General features: G+C 44.9%; 1 protein-coding gene across 1 annotated transcript in view; it reads right to left on the minus strand.

The window, feature by feature from the left end:
• Nucleotides 1-26,933, minus strand: part of LOC148501811 (ovostatin-like) — a 405,898-nt gene that overhangs the window by 139,960 nt on the left and 239,005 nt on the right. The window contains exons 9-12 of the mRNA XM_088449993.1: nt 20,652-20,767; nt 14,953-15,111; nt 9,344-9,586; nt 7,603-7,660 (exon numbers count right to left, since the gene is read on the minus strand). Of these exons, the coding sequence (XP_088306119.1) occupies nt 7,603-7,660; nt 9,344-9,586; nt 14,953-15,111; nt 20,652-20,767 (576 nt within the window). The remainder of the gene's footprint in view (nt 1-7,602; nt 7,661-9,343; nt 9,587-14,952; nt 15,112-20,651; nt 20,768-26,933) is intronic.

Below are 26,933 nucleotides of genomic sequence, written 5' to 3' on the forward strand. Positions count from 1 at the left end.
TCAAGACATCATTATGTACTACGATATTTTTAATGTTCTTGCCCCGTCTAAATGATGGTAATAAAGATGTATTGCGTAATGCTGGCAATTTTTCATCACCAGATACAATGGGCCACAATTCTCTAACTTTTTTCGTTATCACCGGACTGATGTAGGAATAATCTTGGGTCCAAATCACATGATGATCCATTTTCTTTACCTGCTGCTGCTTCAATACAGAATCTCTGGATAATTTAAGTACTTTTTCTTTTGCCAACTTCAAAGTTTTATGCTTATATCCACGTGTCAAGAATTTTTTGGACATCTCATCAATCTGTGTAATGGTATCTTGCCTATTACTGCAGATCCGATAAATTCTAAGGAACTGGGAATAGGGAAGGCCTCGTTTAAGGGCTGGCGGATGATCACTACCAGCCTGCAGAAAGGTATTCCTGTCGGTGCTTTAAAAATATATTGATGTTGTGAATCCCTTCTCATCAATGCTAACAGCCACATCCAAATAATGTACTGAACGGAAACTGTAATCGTATGTAAATTTTATAGCAGGATCACATTGGTTCACAGTCAACATAATTTCTTTAAAGCTTTCCTCGCCACCCGCCCAGACCAAAAATATATCGTCTATATAACAACAATAAGTGATGATATTCTTTGCTATATCTGGATCTGTAATAAAAACAAATCTTTTTCAATTTGAAACATAAAACAGTTGGCAAAACTCGGGGCTACGCAAGAACCCATTGCGCAGCCCGAACTTTGGATGTAAACTTTGTTGTCAAAAAGAAAATAGTTGCAAGATAATGTAAGTTCTAGCAGCTGTAGGAAAAAATGTAAGTCAGGTCCTTGATGTATCGAATTATTCGACAATAGCCTTCTTACAGCATCAAAACCCCTATCGTGGGGGATGCTGGTATACAGACTTATTACATCGATGGTACAAAGTAGATGTTTATCTTTGACAGGAGTTAAATTCTGTAGTTTCAGAATAAATGACGTAGTGTCCTTCAAAAAAGTAAATTGTCCTTGTATCACTGGCTGTAAAAAATGATGCAAATATTGCGAAACTGCGTCATATAAAGAATCATGGGCCGATATTATGGGCCTTTCAGGTGGGGTGACTGCATTTTTGTGCAGTTTTGGGTTGGTATATAGTAGAGGGACTTTAGGCCATTCCTGCGTCAGTGCATCTCTAATTGATTTTGAAATTATCGTTTGCTCTAATTCCTGATTCAGAATAGTATCCAGTTCTCTCTTGAAGATATCTGTCGAATCTTGAAGAAGTTGTTCATATACTTTAGAGTCGCTTAATTGGGTATAAATCTCCTTTTTATAAGCAGCAATGTCCTGGATGACAATTCCGCCGCCTTTGTCGGCGGGACGGATGACCACATTTTTATAAGTACCTAGATCTTTTAAGGCTTTTTTTTCATTTGCTGTAAGATTTGGTATGGGCATGCTTAAAGCTATGCAATTGTCATCCAAGATTTTATCTGTTCTGCTGGTAAAGTATTTAATAGCTGCATTTTTAGATACGGGTTCAAGACATTTCTGGATTACAAATTGCTTCTCCAAAATGTTCTTTCAATCTCAGACGGCGATAACGTTTGTATAAATCAATCTTACTCTGAAAAAGACTAGGCTTCACAGAAGGTACAAACGAAAGTCCTTTATTTAGAACACTAATTTCATCAGGCGTCAGATTTTTGGAGGATAGATTAAATACTAAATACTCCATTTGTAAACCCTTATAGATTACCCGGGTCCGGCGCCGCTCCCCCCCTCACAGCAGCTGAGCACTCAGCGTGTGCTGAGCTGCAGTTGGAGACTGCTCGTGGCTGTTGAGCAACAGCCACAGCAGTCTCCTATGCCTGTGCGGGGGAGCGATCACACTGATCCCACCCCCCCTGGCTTTTCGCCAGGATGAGGGGGCTCAGAGCGCCCCCCTCCCCAGCGCGGAGCGCCGTTTCGCGGCGCTGCAAATATTTTTTTTTCTCAGCAAGGGGGCGTGGCCACGCCTTCTGTGATTAGGCCATGCCCCCTATTACCGGGGCCCGCCACGGCTCTTGGCGGGCCTGCTCATAGCTTGATCAGTGTGTAGTTTGGATACTTTATTTCTTAGGGAAGACTATATTAATTTTTTGACTGTCTGGATTTAATGCAATTAATACGTAATACATAGATTTCCAGACAATGTAATTTTCATATAAAATTGGTCAGTGTCTTTTAGTCCTGAATAGATCTGTAGTGGGCTTTATTATGATGTACAGTATACCAGCATGCCTGCACATTATTTTGCATTGTTATCCTTTTAGGTTGTGTTGATGTGTCTCCTGACACATAGTCCGGTTACCCTGTTGTCATGGTGATGGTACACATTGTCCTAACCATGCCCCTGTGAGATGGTCGGGAAGTCTGCGCTATGAGCACACAGTGACGTCATCTAGTCTCCGACGTGGGGGGAGGTGGGGAAGATGCTGAGCACCGGGTGAAGTGATATAAGGTATGTGTTTGTTGTGTTATTTGTATGTCTTGATAAAGGAGTAAAACTCCGAAACGTCGACCACAAGGGCTGTGTTGCCAGCGTCTTTATTTGGATGTATTTATGTCAGAGTGCCATCCACTTTGTTCTATATATATATATATATATATATATATATAATTATATATATATATATATATATATATACACACACATATAATGCACATATACATATACACAATACTAAAAAGTGAGGAAGAATAAAATGGCCCATAGGAACTATTTAGGTTTTTAAAAAATGTAAAAGTTCGAAATCAATATTGAGGCCCTTTGGTTTCAGAGTTCCAAATTCAAAAGTAATTCTAGTTTCTTACTTAAGGAGGTTGTCATTAAGATTTCCTCCCCTCCATGGAATCTTTAGTTGTTTAAGACCCACAAAACTTACTTGCGACGGATCACTATTATGATATTCATTAAAGTGCTTAGGGACGCTGTGATTTTCTTTCTTGTTTTTAATGTTGTTAAGATTCTCATTGATACGTATAGATAAATTCCGTATGGTTTTGCCTATATACTGATAACCGCACGGATAGGAAACAGGATAGAGTATTCCTTTAGAATGACAGGTAAGTTTCTCTCTAATTTTAAAGTCCTTGCCTGTTGTGTATGAGGTCATTTGTTGTATAGGTTTCGTGGTGTGTATTTTAGTTTTTTTACATGCTTTACACGATCCACAATAGTAAAATCCTGGAACATTATCTTCAAGCCATGTGCCTCGTTTTTCTTTCCCTGCTTTAGTAAGAAGGCTCTTAACCAATTTCGTTTTTATAGTTGGTGCTCTTTTATATATGATTCTTGGAGTCTTTGGTAACAAAGTTCTCAATTCATCATCTGCCAACAGAATATGTCAGTGTCTCTTAAAATATTTCTCTATCAGAACATTTTGTCCAGAAAACTCTGTCATAAAAATAACTTCATCATCAAGTGCATGGGGATTCTTCACTTTATATTGCAAAAGTGAACCTCTCTTGAGATGTTGAACATATAATCAGTCTTTTTCTAATTTCGATCGGTTGTAGTCCTTCTCCACAAATTGGTTCAAGAGATTTCTAGATTGTTCCTCCCAATCATCCATTTTCGAGCAATTCCTCCGAATACGTTTCAGTTGACCCTTTGGGATATTAGAAATCCATTGACAGTGATGGTTACTCCCAGCATGAAGATAACTATTGCAGTCTACTTTTTTGGTATATGTTTTTGTTTCTATTTTTTTGTCCTCAATAAAAATAGTAAGATCCAAAAAATTTATACTATTTTGACTTATTTCACTCGTAAACTCATGGCCAAGATGGATGTTGAATCTGCCTTTCGGCTGTTGCCTTTGCATCCAGATTGTTTTCGGTTCATGGGTTTTCGGCTGCAGGATGGATTCTATGTGGATAGATGCCTTCCGATGGGATGTTCAACTTCGTGCGCTTAATTCGAAAAATTTAGCATGCTCTTGCACTGGTGTATCATGAGTCGGATGGGGGAGCTGGGAGTGGCTCACAATTTGGATGATTTCCTTTTGGCGGGTCCCTCTGGGTCCTCCCTTTGTTCTCATTGTTTTCAGAGTTTGGCGCACCCGTCGCCTGTGATAAGACCGAAGGTCCTTTTACAGTTATGTCCAATTTGGGCATCGAGATTGATACCTTAAAAGGGGTGTGCCGTCTACCACAAGAGAAGGTTAACAAACTTCACGAGGCGCTGGCTTGGCCTTTGGCGTATGGTAAAGTTACTTTACACCAAGCTCAGTCACTATTGGGTCTTTTGAATTTTGCGTGTTGGGTGATACCTATTTGGAGGGTGTTTAGTCTGAAATTGGAGCAGGCTACGTCGCGGGTTCGAAAACCGCATAATTTTATTTGACTTTCAGCGGAGCTTATGAGGGACCTCAGAGTTTGGGTGGAATTTGTATCTGCATTCAATGGGGTACACATTTGGATGTCGCCAGGGGAATCCAATTGCATGGTCCAGTTGTTTATGGATGCAGTGTGTTCCTAGGGTTTTCGGGCTTACTTGGATGGCAAATGGTGCGCGGCCCCTTGGCCTGATGAGTGGATGACCAGGGGCTTGATGAGGGATCTTCTCCTTCTAGAGCTCTTCCCTATCATAGTTTCCCTAGAACTCTGGGGGTCCCTTTTTGAGTAACCACAGCATTATTTTTTGGTGTGATAACCTCGGCGTTGTTTATGCCGTGAATGGGCTGAATGGGCAGCGGGCCACTTCTTTGCCGGCTTTACGTTTGCTTGCCCAATTTGTTTTGTGTTGCCTACAATTGAATATCCTGTTTCGGGTGCAGCACATCCCAAGGGTGCAAAACAAGATTGCAGACACGTTGTCGCGGTTTGATTTGGAGTGTTTACATAAATTGGCCCCGCGGGCTTCGTAGGTCTGTGAGTCATGTCCATCTTATGTCTGGCAGGTTATCAAGCAGGCATGGAGGGGTTAGCTCATCAGTCTCTGGCTCCTGGGACCTTGCAAACTTATCAGTCTTCCTGGTTGGAATGGCGGCAATTCACGGCTTGCACAGAAAACCAAGGTAAAACTAATTGGAAGCTTATTCTCACTTTTGTGTGGCGTTTGTATGAAACAGGCCGGTCCAGAGCCATGGCGGCAAAGGTTTTAGCGGGTTTGTTCCATTTTTTTCGGGGTTAAGGGTCTGGGGGATCTTTCAAAGACTTTTTTAGTCAAAAAGGCTTTGAAGGGTTGGGCCAGGATAGCCCCTGTTCCCCCTGATATGCGTCACCCTATTGATTTGAGTTTACTGGCGCGGCTATTGCAAGTCTCGGTAACCATTTGTGTTTCCGAGGTTGAGGCTCGGTTATTTAGTTTGGCGTTTGTCATGGCCTTTCATGGGGCATTTCGGGTTTCAGAATTGGTGGCACCTTCTAAGCGAGGTCTGCCTTCTCTTTTGTTTTCCAATGTTTTTGTGGATGATTTGGCCGTGCTGTGTTGCATTCGGCGATCTAAGACGGATCAGTTTGGAAGGGGTCACTGGGTTTCCATGCGGGCATGAACAGATGCAGAGGTTTGTCCGGTGGTGTGGGCCAGACTTCATCAAGATCATTGTCCTTCCACAAAGAGGGCGTGGTTACAGCATGCTAATGATTGCCCAGTGACCCATTTCCAATTTGCTTGGGTTTTAAAGCGGTGCGTGGCGGCGCTTGGGTTGTCCCCAAGTGATTTTGATACCCATTCATTTAGAATCGGGGAGGCTACGTTGGCTGCTGCGTCTGGTTTTTCAGTCGATCATATTAAATCCCTGGGCCACTGGAAGTCTTCGGCATATAAATCGTACATCAGACTTCGGTAGAATTTTTAGTTGATCCTAACTTGAGGACTAGCTACTTGCCATTGGGAGTCTTGAGGAATTTTGTTTAATTACTAGTTTTAACTTCGGTTGCATGCCAGCTGGTGGAGTGTTTGTGTTTTGCTTTCTGTTTTCAAACTTCTTCCTTCTTTGCTAACTTTGTCTCATGATTTGTTTATTTAAATTTACAGGTGCTTAGGTTGATGTTTGTCTTGTCTGGTTGTGGGGCATTCCTTTGTGTTTTGGGCCGGCCTGTCCAATTTTGTGCAGCGTTTGGATTTGTTCGCTGTGTTGGATTGGGTTAGGTGGTTAGAAGTATGGGGGCATGCATTGGGCTTCGTTATTGGAATTTTTGGGTTTCCCTTGGTTCTTTTCATTCAATTGGGGGGGGCAATGATTTATTGTCCCGTACATCTTTGGATCTGAGGTTGGCCATTTCGGCTGATCTGGAGGCTTTTTGTAGGGTTGTGTGGTCCGAGATAATTCCTCAGTGAGTTTGGAGGAATTGTGTTTACCCCGGAGCTCTGGATGTAGTGAGGAGGAGGATCAATGTGGTCGTCGGACGGACTGTTTGGAGTCTTAGAGGATTGGTCATTCCACATCTTTTTATCAGGTTTTGGAATGTCCATCTGTTCAGGTCGGATAGTGTGCATTTGAATGCTGAGGGTTCTTTTATTTTTATTGAAGACTTAGCTAATGGTATTCAAGGGTTGGAAGAGTAGGCTATGGTGGCGGTGCTGTTTTTGAGGAAATGCTGTTTGCGGGAAAGAACGGTTGCAGTCATTATCTGTCTTTTGCAGCTTGAGTTGCTCTCCTTCCAATACATGGCTTAGGCTGATTATACCCTACTGGGGTGTCGAAACTGGATGATTGGCTAAGACAGAATCTGTTAAATCAATATCTGCATGACGCCATTTTGCGAATGGCGATACAATGCCATTTTGCGAATGGTAGCTCAGTGCCATTTTGCGAATCCCAAACAGTTCTATTGTGTACAGCCCGGCAGTCTGCCAGCCCATCAGTCATTCTTTCTTTGCAAATGGTGACGGAGGTTTCCTGGATTGATGCCGGGAACTTGGATAGGTGCGCTATCGTATGTATCAGCTGTAACCTTGTCTTTGCGCTTATTTTGCTAGATTGAAGCGTGTAATTTTCTTTTTGATGCAATAAGAATTTTTGTGCTTTGGAACCACAATTACTGTCTGGACAGCGATCATTTCAGATTTAAGCAATTGGGTAACAATTAGTAGGATTCAATAGGGGTCAGCAGCAACCACCTAACCAGGTGGGCCTTATGTTGTGTCATTGGGGTGGGAGGTGGATACCTTGAGGATGGTAATGGGCTGGCTTCTCGCCTCCAATTTGGAAGATCTGAATGAGTGTGCAGATAGTGATATTGCTTAGTGGGGCTGTTCTTTCTGCGCCACCATACTATGTCTATTCTTTCCTTCTTCTACCTTTACTTAGTTAAAACCTAAATAGTAGGTTAAATAGTTAAATCATTTATAATTCAATAAAGCTGACCATTATTTCCCCTTAAGTTAGTCTCCATGTCTTTATTTCATTAGGGTTAAAGTGTTAAGATGTTTTACTCATGTTGGTAGGAGGGAGCTCATATCAGATGATGGGGAGTTTAATATGTCTCGTTGCTGTCATGTATGGTATATAACCATGTCCTAGCGCAGTGCAAACTCAGAAAACATCTATACTGTACTAACTCTGTGCCCTTGTTGGTAACTTGCAGCTCTAAGTTTCCATAAAATGTACTCACTGTTTGTCAGCACAACTTCCTGGTGACCGTACGCCACAATGCCTTTCCTTCCTTTCACCTATAAAGAGAACTTACTCATAAGCAACCAGTTGTTTCCAAAGCATCAGTACAGCTAATACTTCCTATACGGGATATGTAATATAGCTGCAGCGCTCACCAGACGCCAGCAGCTTCTGTTCTAAGAATGCCCGGGCAATTCGATGGCACGGATGCAGGTTTGGTAACCTGACCCCTCGTGTTGTCTTCTCATCAACACCATATACTATATATGAGATGTTTGAAAGTAAATACTGTAAGCTCAAATCCAGCTGCTCAACATAAGTTCCTATGTGTTAGATCTATGGGCTCAGGGCCTGATTCAGAGCCACTCACAAAAAGTGAGCGCTCGCCCCTAATCAGGCCCTATCTTGTAGATAGCAGCGCCGATAATGACAGGGGTGCACAGCGCCCCTGTCATTTACCGCCAGACCCCCGATCATACATCGGGGAGAAGCGGAATCAGCGCACATAACGTGCGCTGATACCGCTTCTGGGCTTCATACATCTACCCCATTATCCCTTAAATTATATTTGGTGTCTTGAATATAGAGAAGTTTCAGACAGTACCTTCAGAGGATAGCTTCTTTCTATACTTGTGCTTTTCAAGTGAAAACTGTGGACCTAACTGTCTCACTTACTTCATCTATTCATTTTTCTTAGATTACAATCAGGTGAGCTTGTATGCCTTACACTAAGACAGTCCTATGTGGTTATCACCATAGTCAGTTCTATTAATTAGATCCTAATTGGGACATTTTTTATATGTATTTGAATAATTCGTCCTTTTAGCAGATGTTTTATTGTCATACGATTATATATATTGTATAAAGATTGACCATTTTCATGCTATTTTTGGTGTCTTGAATCCTTTATTTCTGCCATATCTGGTTGCTGTTTATTAATTATTAGCGTTTCACCAATAGTGTTTCTTTTTCTTATGTCATGGGTGTGTCTGGAAACATTGCTGTGTTCTAAATCCCTAATATACTGTTTCAGAGGCCAGCAGCAGTCTCCTCTGCCTGTGGGGGGAAGGGTCATCCTGATCGCTCCCCACCACCTGGATTTGTGCTGGGCTGACGGGCTCACAGCACCCCCCTCCCCAGTGCCTAGCACCGCTGCAACTATGTTGATTTTTGTTGAGGACATGGCCACGCCTCTCACTATTAAGCCACGCCCCTTTGCCTGGGCCCGGCTCTTGGCAGCCCTGTTGACACCAAAGACATCTGCTCTGTATGGGACAATGCATGACTGTATGCAGGAGAGCCAAGAGGGGTGGGGGGGTGCGGGTACTAATTACCCAGGCTCACGCTTGTTGGAGGTGCCCGTCAGCAGCCCAGCACATGCTGCTGTGTGCTGGGCTGCAGTGGGAGACCCTTAGCACTGCTCACTGCTGCCACTGTGCAGCAGCAGCAGTCTCCTCTCCTCTGTCTATGGGGGGAGCGATCACACTGATTGCACCCCTGCCATGATTTCCAGTGGGCTGAGGGGCTCATAGCAACACCCTCTCCCAGCATGCAGCACCACAAAGTAAATAAGGGTTTTTGGAAAATGTTTTCCAAAGTGGCATGACCACGCCTCCCGTGATTAGGCCACGCCTCCCGTGATTAGGTCGCTAGAAATGGGGCCCGGGGCGGCTCTCTACGTCCCTGACTGTAGGTCATCCCTTGTGTTTCCTATATTCCTCTGGTCCTGTCACACTTACAATGTAATAGAAGGATTTAGTGGCGGGTTTTGTGGCGGTGCATTCCTCCGCTTCCTTTCCTCTCACTATGTATTCCACCTCAATGCTGTGGTTTTGGAAACAGCTCAGTTGTCCAGGTGGAGCCTTTATTTGCAAGAAGCTATTAGACTGAGAGTAAAACCGATATACAAAGAGTTCAGCATGTGGATAATCGACACCGTAGTAGTCATTGATGTAACACTGGTCATTATCCTGGTAACTAACCTGCAGAAGACAAAGAGAAAACAAATAAACACATGAAAGCTATAAACTTTCTATCGTCAGATGATAGATGTGACCCATAAACTTAAACTAAACTTAACTAAAATAAACACAGGAGACCAAGTTATGCCGTTTAAATTAATTGGTCAGCTTTATTTGGTTACAAGGTAGACATGGTGGCAGGAGAAAGAACGGCAACTAACCAGCGTCCACTTTTCTTAGGCCGGAAGTAGATCACAACTTGTGAGGGCCAACTATCCCAGACAAGGGTAGGGTGATCTTAAAACTTGCAAGGGCCAACTATCCCTTTCAGAGCAAGTGATGCGGCCCCAACACCCATGCCAATGCACCATTCATCCTGCTCGGTCGAGAGGTGCCACTGACCCCAATAGGGTGAAATCAGCCTATCAGTGCATTGAAGGGGTGCGCACCGCTATTACTGCTGCAAGATGGACACTTCAATATTGCCGGTCTTTCCCTGCTAATGAAATAAAGCCGACACAAGACACAAGAGGGTAGGGAGGGTGGGAGATCAATTCAAAGAGGCAGATTTTCCACAGTAGATTCACTACACCCTCTCACTCACCCCGCCCCTAACCTAACGTCCTATCACATCTGCCTACTACTGTCAACAAACATTTTTAACTTTATTAACCCCTCTATCCCTGACTAGAAGTTTATGTGCCGTCGGCTCTATTCCTAACCTCTGTTATATATCTAACTTACAGTGCATCCGGAAAGTATTCACAGCGCTTCACTTTTTCCACAATTTTGTTATGTTACAGCCTTATTCCAAAATGGAATAAATTAATTTTTATCCTCAAAATTCTACACACAATACCTCATAATGACAATGTGTAAAAAGTTTTTTTTTATATTTTTGCAATGTTAACTAAAAAAAACAACTAAAAAAATCACACGTACATAAGTATTCACAACCTTTGCTTAATACTTTGTTGATGCACCTTTGGCAGCAATTACAGCCTCAAGTCTCTTTGAATATGATGCCACAAGCTTGGCATACCTATCTTTGGGCAGTTTCGCCCATTCCTCTTTGCAGCACCTCTCAGGCTCCATCAGGTTGGATGGGAAGCGTCGGTGCATAGCCATTTTCAGATCTCTCCAGAGATGTTCAATCGGATTCAAGTCTGGGCTCTGGCTGTGCCACTCAAGGACATTCACAAAGTTGTCCTGAAGCCACTCCTTTCATATCTTGGCTCTGTGCTTAGCAGGGGCGTATCTATAATGGGTGCTGGGTGTGCGGGGAACATGGGCCCCTGGGTCCAGGGGGGTCCCGCACCGCACACCCTGCACCCATATTATTACTTACCTCTCCAGAGTCCCACGTCGGCGCGGGGGTCCTGCGCTGTAAAACAACTGGAAAATGGTCGCCACGGCCATTTTCCCATCATTTGCGCATACGCAGTACAGGGAAAATGCCCGTTGCAGCCATTTTCCCGGTGACCAGTGCATCCTCTATAGACTCTGGGCGCACTCTAGTACCCAGAGTCTGTAACTCCGGCGCTGGCCGCGCACAGCTCCCTCTATCCTGACAAGTCTCCCTGTTCCTGCTGCTGTAAAACATCCCCACAGCATGATGCTGCCACCACCATGTTTCACTGTAGGGATGGTATTGGCCTGGTGATGAGTGGTGCCTGGTTTCCTCCAAGCATAACGCCTGGCATTCACCCCAAATAGTTCAATCTTTGTCTCATGAGACCAGAGAATTTTGTTTCTCATGGTCTGAGAGTCCTTCAGGTGCATTTTGGCAAACTCCAGGCGGGCTGCCATGTGCATTTTACTCTGGAGTGGCTTCCGTCTGGCCATTCTACCATACAGGTCTGATTGGTGGATTGCTGCAAAGATAGTTGTCCTTCTGGAAGGTTCTCCACTCTCCACAGAGGAATCTTGGTCACCTCCCTGACTAGGGCCCTTCTCCCACAATCACTCAGTTTGGACGGCCGGCCAACTCTAGGAAGAGTCCTGGTGGTTCCGAACTTATTCCATTTACAGATGATGGAGGCAACTGTGCTCATTGGGACCTTCAAAGCAGCAGATATTTTTCTGTACCCTTCCCCAGATTTGTGCCTCGAGACAATCCTGTCTCGGAGGTCTACAGACAATTCCTTGGACTTCATGCTTGGTTTGTGCTCTGACATGCACTGTCAAGTGTGGGACCTTATATAGACAGGTGTATGCCTTTCATGTCCAATCAACTGATTTTACCACAGGTGGACTCCAATTAAGCTGTAGGAACATCTCAAGGATGATCAGTGGAAATTTTTAGCTTCATGGCAAAGGCTGTGAATTATTTTGTACATGTGATTTCTTAGTTGTTTTTTTAATTAAATTTGCAAAAATCTCAAAAAAAGCTTTTTACACGTTGTCATTATGGGGTATTGTGTGTAGAAATTATGTAATAGCCTCCACATATATCTGCCCCCCACTAAACAATGCAACAATAAAATGAAAAAGTGCAGCGCTTAGCCAGAATTAGTTAGATGACTCATTTAAAACATTTATTTGTAACTTCATGTATAAACAATGCACATCTAAAAGACCAATATTATGTTCCCACAAAATACAATCAATAAAATTAAAGAATAATTCTCAGCATAGGTGCATAGAATCAACAATATATGAGTATATAGCTCTAAAACGTTCATCAGGTAATCCACCTATTCGTGTAGGTATTGCTCAGAGTCCCGCAGGTTTTAATCAGATTCTGTTATCAGAAACTCATATGTTGCATATGGAGACACAGTAACGTTTGTGGATTGCAACACTAAGATCCAAAGTGGCAATTGGTCATGAGGTAGATAAAAGGGCATACTTCAATTTAGAAAGGATAGTCCAGTGTCCTTTTTAGTTGTTCATTAATAACACTCCAATGATGGTCATGACCAATATTTCTGCAAGGAAATTACACTGACCACTGGTGCTCCGTGAAAAGCCGGAATGTATCTACTGTATGTTATTATATAACCGGTAACTGGAAACGCTAGTAATAGCAATGTCCCATCAGTAGCACTTACATCACTCTAGGCACTCTCAATGTCCACGCCGGTTTTGTCCCTATATTATCCCCTGCGGCAGTGTTGGACTGCTGGTGAGATCTGGGTGTAGCAGCCGCCAATGGCAGGTATCCGAGGTTGAGCGGAGACCCATAGATTAGCAGCGGCAATCAGGCAGATTAGCTAGCAGGTGTATTCCTAATGTTGATATAGTAATAGGACTTGGCAACGATGTCCTGAGTATCTTTGACGCGTTTCTTCGGGTGTAAAACCTCCCGGCTTCATCAGATGATGCCTTCTGATGAAACTGGGAGGTATCACACCTGGAGAAACTCAATGTACCCTATTTTCCTGTCGATTTGCGGTTAGTTTTTGATCTTTTTAAAACCAACATTAGTAAATCTGTAGATCCTATTCTAGTCTATCCCAGCATCCCAGAAGCCCCCTACCCATTGACAAGATGGAGCGGAGGCCACCGGGAGCTGCGGAGACCACAACACCCCCGGGCAGGTAAGTGTCTCTTTTTTTTTTTTTTTTACACGCCGCAGGTTTTCTAGCTCTGAAAACTCTGCAACCACTTTTTTTTTATTGGATATCGCGGGTATTGGAGGAGCGCACAAACCTGCAGTAATCCAAAATTGGGCACAAGATTTTTACCTCTCTAAATATCGTGCCCAAGTGAATATGCCCATTAGTGTATTTTGACTGCATGCTGACTGCCCGCCTATTGCCCAAGACCCCATGTCCATTGCAGCTATGGTCTCAAACATTCATGCGTGTGCATTAAAAAAATGCAACTTGAGCCAAAACATATCTGAATAAGACCCAATGTTTACAGTATATAAAAGTACCAGCATTGGACTGTTGACCTTCGCTACAACACAGCTGTGTATTGGATGCAACTGAAACCACAGACCCATTTTTTATTGCATTCAAGTGTAGCAAAAATAAACAATTCTGGTGGTGATATAAAATATTTGAACAATAAACCTAGGCGAAAGCCAATGAAAGCATTGCATTTAGTAAGAGTTGGAGAAGGCATGTGCAAACTAGTAAAGTGATCTTGTACTGTAGGTAAAAATATACTTTAACTTTTATGGTGCATACACACGGTACGATCAGTCAGCGATAACGATATCACTGACTGATCGACCTGCACCCTCCCAGTGTCCTGGATGATCGATATCGAACATAAAGCACACCACCAACCCACCAACGACGGCCAACGATCGCGGGTCCCTATAGTAACCTTGTCAATATCGACCAGGTTGGCCTACATGCACGGGTGATGAATTATATTTTTATCGTCCATATGTGCCCGCGCATCGTAGGTCATTGGAGGGTTGGAAGGGACCCAAAAATGCACAATATGAACGATAATGATATGATTAATATCATTCATATCGTGCATTTTTATCATACCGTGTGTACACGCCATAAGTAAGGCTTATTATACATACATGCTGGGCACTAGGACCCAGAGTCTGCTGGGAGGTCCATCCTCCAACCTCATGTGCTTCTGCCAATGTGACTGCAGCCATATTAGTACTGTGTAGAATGACAAGGTGGGAAACAGAAGTCTCCTGCTTAGCTCCATGTGAGAGACCCTAGTCTATACCTGCATAAAGCTGATCCTGCACCACTACCTGCAAGCACCTAACACTCACTGGCTGGGGAGCTGTATACAGTAAAAACCTGTTCTGCTCGAGCTTCGCTCCATTACCAGCAGGGCCGGCTCCAGGGTTAGCTGCGCACTGTGCCAGACGCGGTAATAGCGACCGGTAATGGGGGCGTGGCCTAATTATCATAGGCCACACCTACAAAATGACATTATTTGGGGGCGTGCCCGCATGGCACGCTTCCCATGTAATGTCAGGATGGGGGTAAGCCCAGTACTCCATCACTAGCTGGGCTTCCCCCAGCCCTCTCCCGACACTGAATGGATGCCGCTACACAGCTGCAGCGGTGGGGGTGCCCTACCTCTCGATTTGACCACCCGTGGGACACTTCAAATCGGGATGTTGGGGAGGTGTGCGCCCTCTATGGGTGGCGCTCCTGTTCAACCGCACTGGTCGAACCCCCAAGATACGGCCCTGATTACCGGTGTACATGTAACAGTGAGTACAGCTGTAACTGCTATCTTTCAATAAACCATCACCACTGGTTAAGTAATTAGGCTGTTCATAGTGTGAGTCATCCGCTGGTGTGTGCCTATATAACTCTGCAATATCAACACCTGCACACATCAATTCCAACAGTAATGCTACATAAAGATACCAGAGACATTAGACTGTTTAAACAGCAGAAATTCCATTGGTTGATAAAAGTTATCTTAGGTATGGATAGTATACGTACACGGATAGTAATATTCGGTTTAAAGTAGGATGAGGTTTCTATTCCGCAGTTGGCGCTCCCGTCGGCATTTGTTGTTGCGGTCTTCATAAACTTTCCATCGACCTCTACAGTAATTATTCTTCCACCCAATGGTTCTGCTTTCTCATTTGTTAGCCTAGCCTGGAACACAAAAACACTGCGTTATCAGGGACAGGGAACACTTTACTGTGTCATATCACTGTGCATCCATATATCATATCACTGTGCATCCATGTGTCATATTACTGTGCATCCATGTATCATATCACTGTGCATCCATGTGTCATATCACTGTGCATCCATGTGTCATATTACTGTGCATCCATGTGTCATATCACTGTGCATCCATGTGTCATATCACTGTGATCCGTGTGTCATATCACTATGCATCCGTTTATCATATCACTGTGCATCTGTGTATCATATCACTGTGCATCCATGTGTCATATCACTGTGTATCCATGTGTCATATCACTGTGCACCCATATATAGTATTACTGTCCAGAGGAACAATTAGTAGCGTATGTGCTATGTGCAGTGTACAATACAAATATTGCACCAGAAAACTAGTGACTATCAACACTGAGGCCCATATTCAATAAGAGGCGAAAAGCCGTGATCCTCGAAAAAGTTTTGCCGATGCGATGTTTTCACCACTTTCCAAAGTATCGTCCTATTCAATTCCGGTACGTTTTCACATGTGCGAAAACTCCATAGGCTAAAACAGGCGAAAAAGTTTCTCCACCCAAAGGCAGGAGAAAAGAAGTGCAAAATCCCTATTTTGGGCTAAAAATTGGGGGACTTGATCCAGAACTCTTAGGACAACAATTATGGCAAAATAAATTTTAAAAATGTACGAAAATACACCCCAAACAAGTCATGTCAAATTTGGGGCGAAAAAGTTAAATTTGCCTAAAGTACTGGGACAGCTATTTTGGGGGACTGTATGGATGGGACAGGTGTTTTAGGACTGCAGCAGGTGTTATTGAAAATGTTTTATTTTTAAAGTTTAAGGCCGCTGATTGGCTGTGACCCTCATGGCTGTCAATCGACAGCCACGAGGGTCACATCCAATCAGTGGCAGCTAACTGTAGAGCTGCCTCTGATTGGCTGGTGGGCCCGGCTACTGACAGAAACCATGCGGTCTCCATCATTGACCGGGTTTAGATGTATGTGTTCACAGATGCATCTCTATATGTCCAATATGGTCTGTGGTACTCATTTTTTTGTTTTAAGAAGACCCGTGGAGCCTACTGGAGAAGGGGACATATCCCACACCAGGAAGTAGGTGAGTATTGGATTTATTTTTACAGGTAAACCATTGAATTCCTAATGGAGAAGGGGACGGGAACATCTGGCAGAAGGTAAGTACTGTATGTGTGAGTGTGTTAGGTATATAATAAACTTGTAGTTTCTACGGTGTGTGTGTCATGTCACTTTACTATTTTTTTTTACAGATTGCATTCTCACCCGAAATTTTCTGTCTAAATAGAGAAATAAGGCCCTCATTCAGAACCGTACGCTCTGAGCAGAGCTTACGCTCTGAATGAGGGCCGGCCTCCATGAAAATGGAGCGTCCTCCTGGACGCTCGTATAGCTGTGGTTCACCACCCACAGGCTATACGAGCGTGCAGTTTGATGGGCGCGATGGTCTTGACCATCGCGACCATCGAAACTGCGAGCCGGAGCCTGCGGTTGAGGTTTTCAACCGCAAGCTCCGGAGTGATTTTGGCTCTATCAGAGCCAAAATCACTCCCTCTGACATCACTAGAGATGTCAGTGGGCCGGCTTCTGACGGGAGGCGTTCCCGTGGGAACGCCCCTGTCAGGGAGGCACGCCCCCGGCATGCCTACCAAAGGGGGCGTGCTGTCAATCAACATCGACAGCACGCCCCCTTTGATCAGACACAACGAGCGAAGGACTTTCCTTCGCTCGTCGCGTCTGGCGCATGCGCACGACGGAGCTCCCTCCGTCGTGCGCATGCTCAGTCCAGAACATCGACCCACTTGCGAGCGGACAGCCGCTCGCGAGTGGGTTTGAATCAGGCCCTAAGTCCTGAATTTGCCTTCAGTAAATTTCCGAGTTGGTGAAAATGGTTAAACTCACCCAAGATTGCAATCTCCACCAGACACGATTCTTAGTAAATTTATCCCTAAGTGTAAGAGAGCTCATCTGTATGTGCTGATTGCTTTGTTCTCAAAGAAAAGACATCATGCAGTGATACAACTAGGGGTGTGCATCGGCCACTTTTCGTGTTTTGTGTTTTGGTTTTGGATCTGGATTTGGAGTGCCCTTTGGGGGTTACAGCACCCTTTAACGGACAAGCCAGCCGGCCTTTTACTTATGGGACACAGGCGCACGCTTGACGCTACTCCTTCGTTGATGCACGTGCAGCCACAGTGCACTCAATTCACAAACACAGAAAAAAATTTTTTATTTTGTTTGGAGTGCCCTTTGGGGGTTACAGCACCCTTTAGTGGTCAATCCAGCTAGCCCTTTATTTATGGGACACAGGTGCATGCTTGGCACTACTTTGTTGATGCACGTGCGACTACTGCGCACACAATTCACAAACACAAAAAAATATATATTTTTATTTTGTTTGGAGTGCCCTTTGGGGGTTACAGCACCCTTTAACGGACTAGCCAGCTGGCCTTTTACTTATGGGACACAGGCGCACGCTTGGCACTACTTTGTTGATGCATGTGCGGCTACTGCGCACACAATTCACAAACACAAAAAAATATATTTTTTTATTTTGTTTGGAGTGCCCTTTGGGGTTTACAGCACCCTTTAGTGGTCAATCCAGCCGGCCCTTTATTTATGGGACACAGGCGCACACTTGTCACTACTTTGTTGATGCACATGCGGCTACTGCGCACACAATTCACAAACACAAAAAAATATATTTTTTTATTTTGTTTGGAGTGCCCTTTGGGGGTTACAGCACCCTTTAATGGAAAAACCAGCAGGCCTTTTACTTATGGGACACAGGCGCACGCTTGGCGCTGCTCCTTCGTTGATGCACAGTGCAGCCACAGTGCACACAATTCACAAACACAGAAAAATAAAATTTATTTTGTTTGGAGTGCCCTTTGGGGGTTACAGCACCCTTTAGTGGTCAATCCAGCTGGCCCTTTATTTATGGGACACAGGCACACACTTGGCACTACTTTGTTGATGCACGTGCGGCTACTGCGCACACAATTCACAAACACAAAAAAATATATTTTTTTATTTTGTTTGGAGTGCCCTTTGGGGGTTAAAGCACCCTTTAGTGGTCAATCCAGCTGGCCCTTTATTTATGGGACACAGGTGCATGCTTGGCACTACTTTGTTGATGCACGTGCGGCTACTGCGCACACAATTCACAAACACAGAAAATATTTTTTTATTTTGTTTGGAGTGCCCTTTGGGGGTTACAGCACCCTTTAACGGAAAAACCAGCAGGCCTTTTACTTATGGGACACAGGCGCACGCTTGGCGCTGCTCCTTCGTTGATGCACAGTGCAGCCACAGTGCACACAATTCACAAACACAGAAAAATAAAATTTATTTTGTTTGGAGTGCCCTTTGGGGGTTACAGCACCCTTTAGCGGTCAATCCAGCTGGCCCTTTATTTATGGGACACAGGCACACGCTTGGCACTACTTTGTTGATGCACGTGCGGCTACTGCGCACACAATTCACAAACACAAAAAAATATATTTTTTTATTTTGTTTGGAGTGCCCTTTGGGGGTTACAGCACCCTTTAACGGACTAGCCAGCCGGCCTTTTACTTATCGGACACAGGCGCATGCTTGGCACTACTTTGTTGATGCATGTGCGGCTACTGCGCACACAATTCACAAACACAAAAAAATATATTTTTTTATTTTGTTTGGAGTGCCCTTTGGGGTTTACAGCACCCTTTAGCGGTCAATCCAGCCCGCCCTTTATTTATGGGACACAGGCACACACTTGTCACTACTTTGTTGATGCACATGCGGCTACTGCGCACACAATTCACAAACACAAAAAAATATATTTTTTTATTTTGTTTGGAGTGCCCTTTGGGGGTTACAGCACCCTTTAACAGACAAGCCAGCCGGCCTTTTACTTATGGGACACAGGCGCATGCTTGGCGCTGCTCCTTTGTTGATTCATGTGCAGCCACAGTGCACACAATTCACAAACACAGAAAAAATATTTTTTTTTTGAGCACTTGGGGGTAGCACCCCTGACGGCCAGAGCACCCCCTGGACAACACTACAGCACCCCTTTAGGACTGGGACACTGCACAGGACTTTGGAGTGGACACAGCCCCTATGGACAACTGACTGCACAGCACAGTCCAGCCAGCCCCTATGGACTTTGAAGTAGTGGACACAGCCCCTATGGGCAACAGCAGCACACCGCAGCACAGCACAGCACAGCACAGCACAACACTACACAGCACTACACTACACTACAACACTACACTACACAGCCCAGCCAGCCCTAAATCCCACCCTCCCTCTTCACTGTCCACAGCCGAGTGAGAAAATGGTGCCGACGTGGGTACCTTATATAGGATCCAAAACCCGCGAGACCCGGAAGGCGGGATTATGACATTTTGCCTCGATTTCAGATCTGAGTTAGGCGGGAAAAGTTGAGCCTGACTCGGATCGGCCTCGGATCGGGGGGGCTCGTGGGGGTTCGGATTTCAGAAATCCGAACCCGCTCACCCCTAGATACAACTGAATTGTCCTTATGAAAATAAACATCATACTAACACATACTTGCCGACAATCAGCCCCCTCCTTCCGGGAGGGAGCTGATTGTTGGCTAACAGCGGGGGGCGTGTCCGGACATCTGTGACACGTCGGGGTGGGGCCGGGGGCGGGGGCATGTGATTGCATCATCGTGGTCCTGCCCCCTCTTCACAATGCCTTTATTTTTGGCAACTTTGAAGCAGGGGGCGGGGCCACAAAGACGCAATTCAGCGCCCCCCCCCCACTGCGGGGATTTCTAAAGTATTCTGGGGGGAGGTCGGGAGGGTTGGGGAAAGTCAGGAGGCTTGCCTACCTTTCCAGGGGGGCCGGGAGCAGCACCTGAAAATCGGGAGGCTCCAGGCCAAATCGGGAGGGTAGGCAAGCCTGTACTAAGGGCCCCATTTAACGAGACATAACCCCTTTAGCGCTCACAAAAAGGGTTATGTCCTCCTTTCAATATTTAAAAAACAGTGGTAAACTGAGTTTACCGCTATTTTTCACTGTATCGCTTACTCCATCTATAGATAGCAAGAGCTATATAGTCCCCATTGCCGGTAATAGAGACCCGGCAACAACCTTTCTGGCTTCAGCAAAACCCTCCAGGCAGTGCCGGGTCCCTGACAGGTGAGAGCATCATGTGCAGATTCGATGTCTCTGGCAGTGGTAGGCTGCCAGTAACAGAGCGGAGGGTGCCTCCGAGGAGGGGGGCATTGCTGAACCTAGCCGGAGGGGTAAGTAATGTTGAATACCAATGGGATACTCGTTAGTATCTCTGTGATACTACAAAAAATATTCTGCTGGTAATAAAATATGTTGTTAAATGGGGTCCTATAAATTAAATTATATAACAAAGAGTTTATCACTTTTCTTTCATTGCAATTGTAATTTGCAATATGTGTAACTTAATAGAAGACCAGACTGGTATAACATGTGTGGTATTTACTCACTGAGCAGTGTAAATCGAGGCCACGCTTGTAATACTGGTTAGAAGGGGTATATTCAATCTGGACATTAATGGGCTGGCTGGTTACCAACATATAGCAGGATTTTTTAACCAGGATCCCTGGGAAAGAGAGAGAGGACCAGAGGGAAAACATGACACACATTGTATAAGTCAGTATTATAATAAATGATAAAAGCATTGGGAAATCAATCAGGTGTTACTACCCCATGATGTAGTGTAACTCATACTACAATAAGTATAATGTCTTGTCGTTATGGGTTACAGCATCATGCAAGGCGTAGGATAATAACGATGAGATCAGTGTTTGTTATGGTGGGGAACATATAGGGGTGTGGTGCTGCTTTGGGTCATCTGTTTATGATATGTTAAGGTTTTACAAAGTTTACGAGTTGGCAGCAAAATGAGACTAAATAATTGGATTAAAAGAAATGCAACATACAAATAGTGTAATCCCACCTATATGCACCATACAAATAGCGTAATCCCGCCTATATGCACCATACAAATAGTGTAATTCCGCCTATATGCACTAGGGGTGTGCACCGGTCACTTTTAGTGTTTAGGTTTTGGATCTGGATCTTTCTTCGTGTTTTGGATCTGGATTGGTTTTGCCAAAACCAACCTTCATTGTTTTGGGTTCTGGTTTTGTGTTTTGGATCTGTATTTTTTTGAAAAAAAGCATAAAAACAGCTAAATCACAGAATTTGTAGGTTTTTCTGCTCCTATGCTATTATTAGCCTCAATAACCTTAATTTCCACTCATTTCCAGTCTATTCTGAACACCTCACACCTCACAATAGTGTCTTTATGTCCAAAAGGTTGCACAGAGGTAGCTGAATGACTATGCTAAGCGATACGAGTGGGCGGCACAAACATGTGGCCCATCTAGGATTGACACTGCAGTGGCAGACAGGATGGCAGTTTGAAAAACTAGTCCCCAAACAGTACATACTGCAAAGAAAAAAAAGAGGTGCAAGATGGAATTGTCCTTGGGCCCTCCCACCCACCATTATGTTGTATAAACAGAACACGCACACTTTAACAAACCAATCATTTCAGCGCCAGGGTCTGTCACACGACTGTGGCTGAAATGATTGGTTCGTTTGGGCCCCCACAAAACAAGCTGGCAATTAATCTGTCCCTGCACAAACTGGCTCTACGGAGGCAAGATGTCGTCCTCATCCTCCTCATCCACCGATTCTTCACCCTCTTCAGTGTTGTGTACATCCTCATCCTCACAGAGTATTAATTTGTCTCCACTGGAATCCACCACCACAGGTCCCTCTGTACGTTCTGGAGGCTGGTCTCCCTGAAAGAGTTGATAATTCATTTTTATGAACATCATCTTCTCCACATTTTGTGGAAGCAACCTCCTACGCCTTTCGCTGACAAGGTTCCCGGCTGCACTAAACACTCTTTCGGAGTACACACTGCAGGGGGGGGCAACTCAGGTAAAATAGAGCCAGTTTGTACAGGGGCCTCCAAATTGCCTCTTTTTCCTGCCAGTACAGGTACGGACTGCCTGACATCCCTACTTGGATGCTGTCACCAATGTAATCCTCAACTATTCTGTCAGTGGTGACAGTATCATATGCAGTGACAGTAGACATGTCAGAAATTGTTGGCACGTCCTTCAGTCCAGACCAGATGTTCAAAGCGGCCCTTGACTTATGACACAAGCACACGCTTGGCGCTGCTGCTGTGTTGATGCATGAGCGGCTACTGCGCATTAGGGGTGTGCACCGGCCACTTTTCGTGTTTTGTGTTTTGGTTTTGGATCTGGATCTTTCTTCGTGTTTTGGATCTGGATTGGTTTTGCCAAAACCACCCTTCCGTGTTTTGGGTTCTGGGTTTTGTGTTTTGGATCTGTATTTTGTTGAAAAAAAGCATAAAAACAGCTAAAATCACAGAATTTGTAGGTTTTTCTGCTCCTATGCTATTATTAACCTCAATAACCTTAATTTCCACTCATTTCCAGTCTATTCTGAATACCTCACACCTCACAATAGTGTTTTTATGTCCAAAAGGTTGCACCGAGTTAGCTGGATGACTATGCTAAGCGACACGAGTGGGCGGCACAAACACGTGACCCATCTAGGCGTGAAACTGCAGTGGCAGACAGGATGGCATTGAAAAACTAGGCCCCAAACTGTACATAATGCAAAGAAAAAAAAGAGGTGCAAGATGGAATTGTCCTTGGGCCCTCCCACCCACCCTTATGTTGTATAAACAGGACATGCACACTTTAACAAACCAATCATTTCAGCGCCAGGGTCTGCCACACAACTGTGGCTGAAATGATTGGTTCGTTTGGGCCCCCACAAAACAAGCTGGCAATTTATCTGTCCCTGCACAAACTGGCTCTACGGAGGCAAGATGTCATCCTCATCCTCCTCATCCACCGATTCCTCACCCTCTTCAGTGTGTACATCCTCATCCTCACAGAGTATTAATTCGTCCCTGCTGGAACCACAGGTCCCTCTGTACATTCTGGAGGCTGGTCTCCCTGGAAGAGTTGATAATTCATTTATGAACATCATCTTCTCCACATTTTGTGGAAGCAACCTCCTACGCCTTTCGCTGACAAGGTTCCCGGCTGCACTAAACACTCTTTCGGAGTACACACTGCAGGGGGGGGGCAACTCAGGTAAAATAGAGCCAGTTTGTACAGGGGCCTCCAAATTGCTTCTTTTTCCTGCCAGTACAGGTACGGACTGTCTGACATGCCTACTTGGATGCTGTCACCGATATAATCCTTTAACAGACAGATGCACGCTTGTCGCTGCTGCTTTGAGGATTCAAGTGCGGCTACAGCCCACACAATTCACAAAGACAGAAAAAAAAAAGAATATTTTTATTGTTTGTGGAGCACACTTTGAGGGTGTCACCACCCTTTAACAGACAGACGCACGCTTGTCGCTGCTGCTTTGAGGATGCAAGTGCGGCTACAGCCCACACAATTCACAAAGAAAGAAAAAAGAAGAACAATATTTTAATTGTTTGTGTAGCACACTTTGAGGGTGTCACCACCCTTTAACAGACAGATGCACGCTTGTCGCTGCTGCTTTGAGGATGCAAGTGCGGCTACATCGCACACAAGTCACAAACACATTAAAAAAATAGTTTTTTATTTTTTGGAGCACTTTGAGAGTTACACCACCCTTTAACAGACAGACGCACGCTTGTCGCTGCTGCTTTGAGGATGCAGGTGGAATCTAGACTGGATTTGGAACCGAGGACACACTACCTCCATCAATTGTCTAAATCCCACTGCACTAATGGCGGATACCGGACGCACGTCTAACACCAACATAGCAGTCAAGGCCTCAGTTATACGTTTTGCTTCAGGATGACTGCTGTCGTACTTCATCCTCCTCGCTAAGGACTGTTGGAGGGTCAATTGTTTAGTAAAAGTAGTGGTGTTCCTACTTCCTCTCTGGGATGATGAACGACTCCCAGCAACAGCAGCAGCGGCAGCAGTAGGCGTAGCAATGCAGGATCCTCCAGAGGAATCCCGGATAGGAGAGTCAGTCATGCCAGTGACATGGCCTGCAGGACTACTTCCGATCCTGTCTAAGGAGGAAATTGACGAGGAGGGAGTTGACGGTGTGGTTTGCAGGCGCTTGGATACAACAGGACAACGGGATTTAGGTGTCCCTGGACTGCTTACGGTCTTAGCCAAAGTTTCTGAACTTGACAGTAACTTTTTATGAACGCGCTGCAGGTGCCGTATAAGGGAGGATGTTCCCAGGTGGTTGACGTCCCTACCCCTACTTATTTCACCTTTACATATGGTACATATGGCAAGACAGTTGTTGTCCGGATTTGGATAGAAATATTGCCAGACCAAAGAGGTGGAATGTTTGGTCTTCTGCCCAGGCATGACCGTGATGGGCTTTTTCATCCCACGGACAACAACTGTCTCCCCCGGAACCTGATTTAAACAAACCACATCACCATCAGAATCCTCCTCGCCAACTTCCTCCTCAGCGCCAGCTACACCAGTATCCTCATCCTGTTGTACTTCAACAGTGACATCTTCAATTTGCATATCAGCAAGTGGACTGTGGGTGCTCCTTTCAGCACTTGCAGGGGGCGTGCAAATGGTGGAAAGAGCCACCTCTTCCCGTCCAGTGCTGGGAAGGTCAGGCATCGCAACCACCACCACACTTGGACTCTCCTTGGGGATTTGTGATATCTTCTTAGAAAGCACAGTTCTTCGCTGTGCTTTTGCCAGCTTAACTCTTTTGATTTTTTTAGTGGGAGGAGGGCTTCCATCGTCATGTGAAGCTGAACCACTAGTCATGAACATACTAGGGATCGACCTTAGCCGTTCCTTGCCACTCCGTTTCGTAAATGGCATATTGGCAAGTTTACGTTTCTCTTCAGCTGATTTAAATGTCTTTTTCAAGGTCATTTTCCTGAACTTTGCCATTTGGGATTGTATGTGCCCTCTACTATGACATTGGGCATCGGCCTTGGCAGACGACGTTGATGGCATGTTATCGTCTATGTCATGACTAGTGGCAGCAGCTTCAGCACTAGGAGGAAGTGGTTCTTGATCTTTCTCTATTTTATTTTTATCGGAGAAAGTTTGGTCCCCCATTTATGTTATATCGATTTGATATATACGTGCGGCTAAACACAGAAAATAATATTTTTTTTGGTTTGGACTGGAGTGTACTTTGTGGGTTACAGCACCCTTTAACGGTCAAGCCAGCTGGCCCTTTACTTATGACACAGGCGCACTCTTGGCACTACTTTGTTGATGCACGTGCGGCTACTGCGCACACAATTCACAAACACAGAAAATAATTTTTTTTTGGTTTGGACTGGAGTGTACTTTCGGGGGTTACAGCACCCTTTAACGGTCAATCCAGCCGGCCCTTTACTTATGACACAGGCGCACGCTTGGCACTACTTTGTTGATGCACGTGCGGCTACTGCGCACACAATTCACAAACACAGAAAATAATTTTTTTTTGGTTTGGACTGGAGTGTACTTTCGGGGGTTACAGCACCCTTTAACGGTCAAGCCAGCCGGCCCTTTACTTATGACACAGGCGCACGCTTGGCACTACTTTGTTGATGCACGTGCGGCTACTGCGCACACAATTCACAAACACAGAAAATAATTTTTTTTTTGGTTTGGACTGGAGTGTACTTTGGGGGTTACAGCACCCTTTAACGGTCAAGCCAGCCGGCCCTTTTCTTATGACACAGGCGCACGCTTGGCACTACTTTGTTGATGCACGTGCGGCTACTGCGCACACAATTCACAAACACAGAAAATAATTTTTTTTTGGTTTGGACTGGAGTGTACTTTCGGGGGTTACAGCACCCTTTAACGGTCAAGCCAGCCGGCCCTTTACTTATGACACAGGCGCACGCTTGGCACTACTTTGTTGATGCACATGCGGCTACTGCGCACACAATTCACAAACACAGAAAATAATTTTTTTTTGGTTTGGACTGGAGTGTACTTTCGGGGGTTACAGCACCCTTTAACGGTCAAGCCAGCCGGCCCTTTACTTATGACACAGGCGCACGCTTGGCACTACTTTGTTGATGCACGTGCGGCTACTGCGCACACAATTCACAAACACAGAAAATAATTTTTTTTTGGTTTGGACTGGAGTGTACTTTCGGGGGTTACAGCACCCTTTAACGGTCAAGCCAGCCGGCCCTTTACTTATGACACAGGCGCACGCTTGGCACTACTTTGTTGATGCACGTGCGGCTACTGCGCACACAATTCACAAACACAGAAAATAATTTTTTTTTGGTTTGGACTGGAGTGTACTTTCGGGGGTTACAGCACCCTTTAACGGTCAAGCCAGCCGGCCCTTTACTTATGACACAGGCGCACGCTTGGCACTACTTTGTTGATGCACGTGCGGCTACTGCGCACACAATTCACAAACACAGAAAATAATTTTTTTTTGGTTTGGACTGGAGTGTACTTTCGGGGGTTACAGCACCCTTTAACGGTCAAGCCAGCCGGCCCTTTACTTATGACACAGGCGCACGCTTGGCACTACTTTGTTGATGCACGTGCGGCTACTGCGCACACAATTCACAAACACAGAAAATCATTTTTTTTTTGGTTTGGACTGGAGTGTACTTTGGGGTTTACAGCACCCTTTAACGGTCAAGCCAGCCGGCCCTTTACTTATGACACAGGCGCACGCTTGGCACTACTTTGTTGATGCACGTGCGGCTACTGCGCACACAATTCACAAACACAGAAAATAATTTTTTTTTT

This window comes from Taudactylus pleione, unplaced genomic scaffold (genome assembly GCF_031769625.1).
Source record: "Taudactylus pleione unplaced genomic scaffold, aTauple2 ptg000502l, whole genome shotgun sequence".
NCBI classification, from domain to species: Eukaryota; Metazoa; Chordata; class Amphibia; order Anura; family Myobatrachidae; genus Taudactylus; species Taudactylus pleione.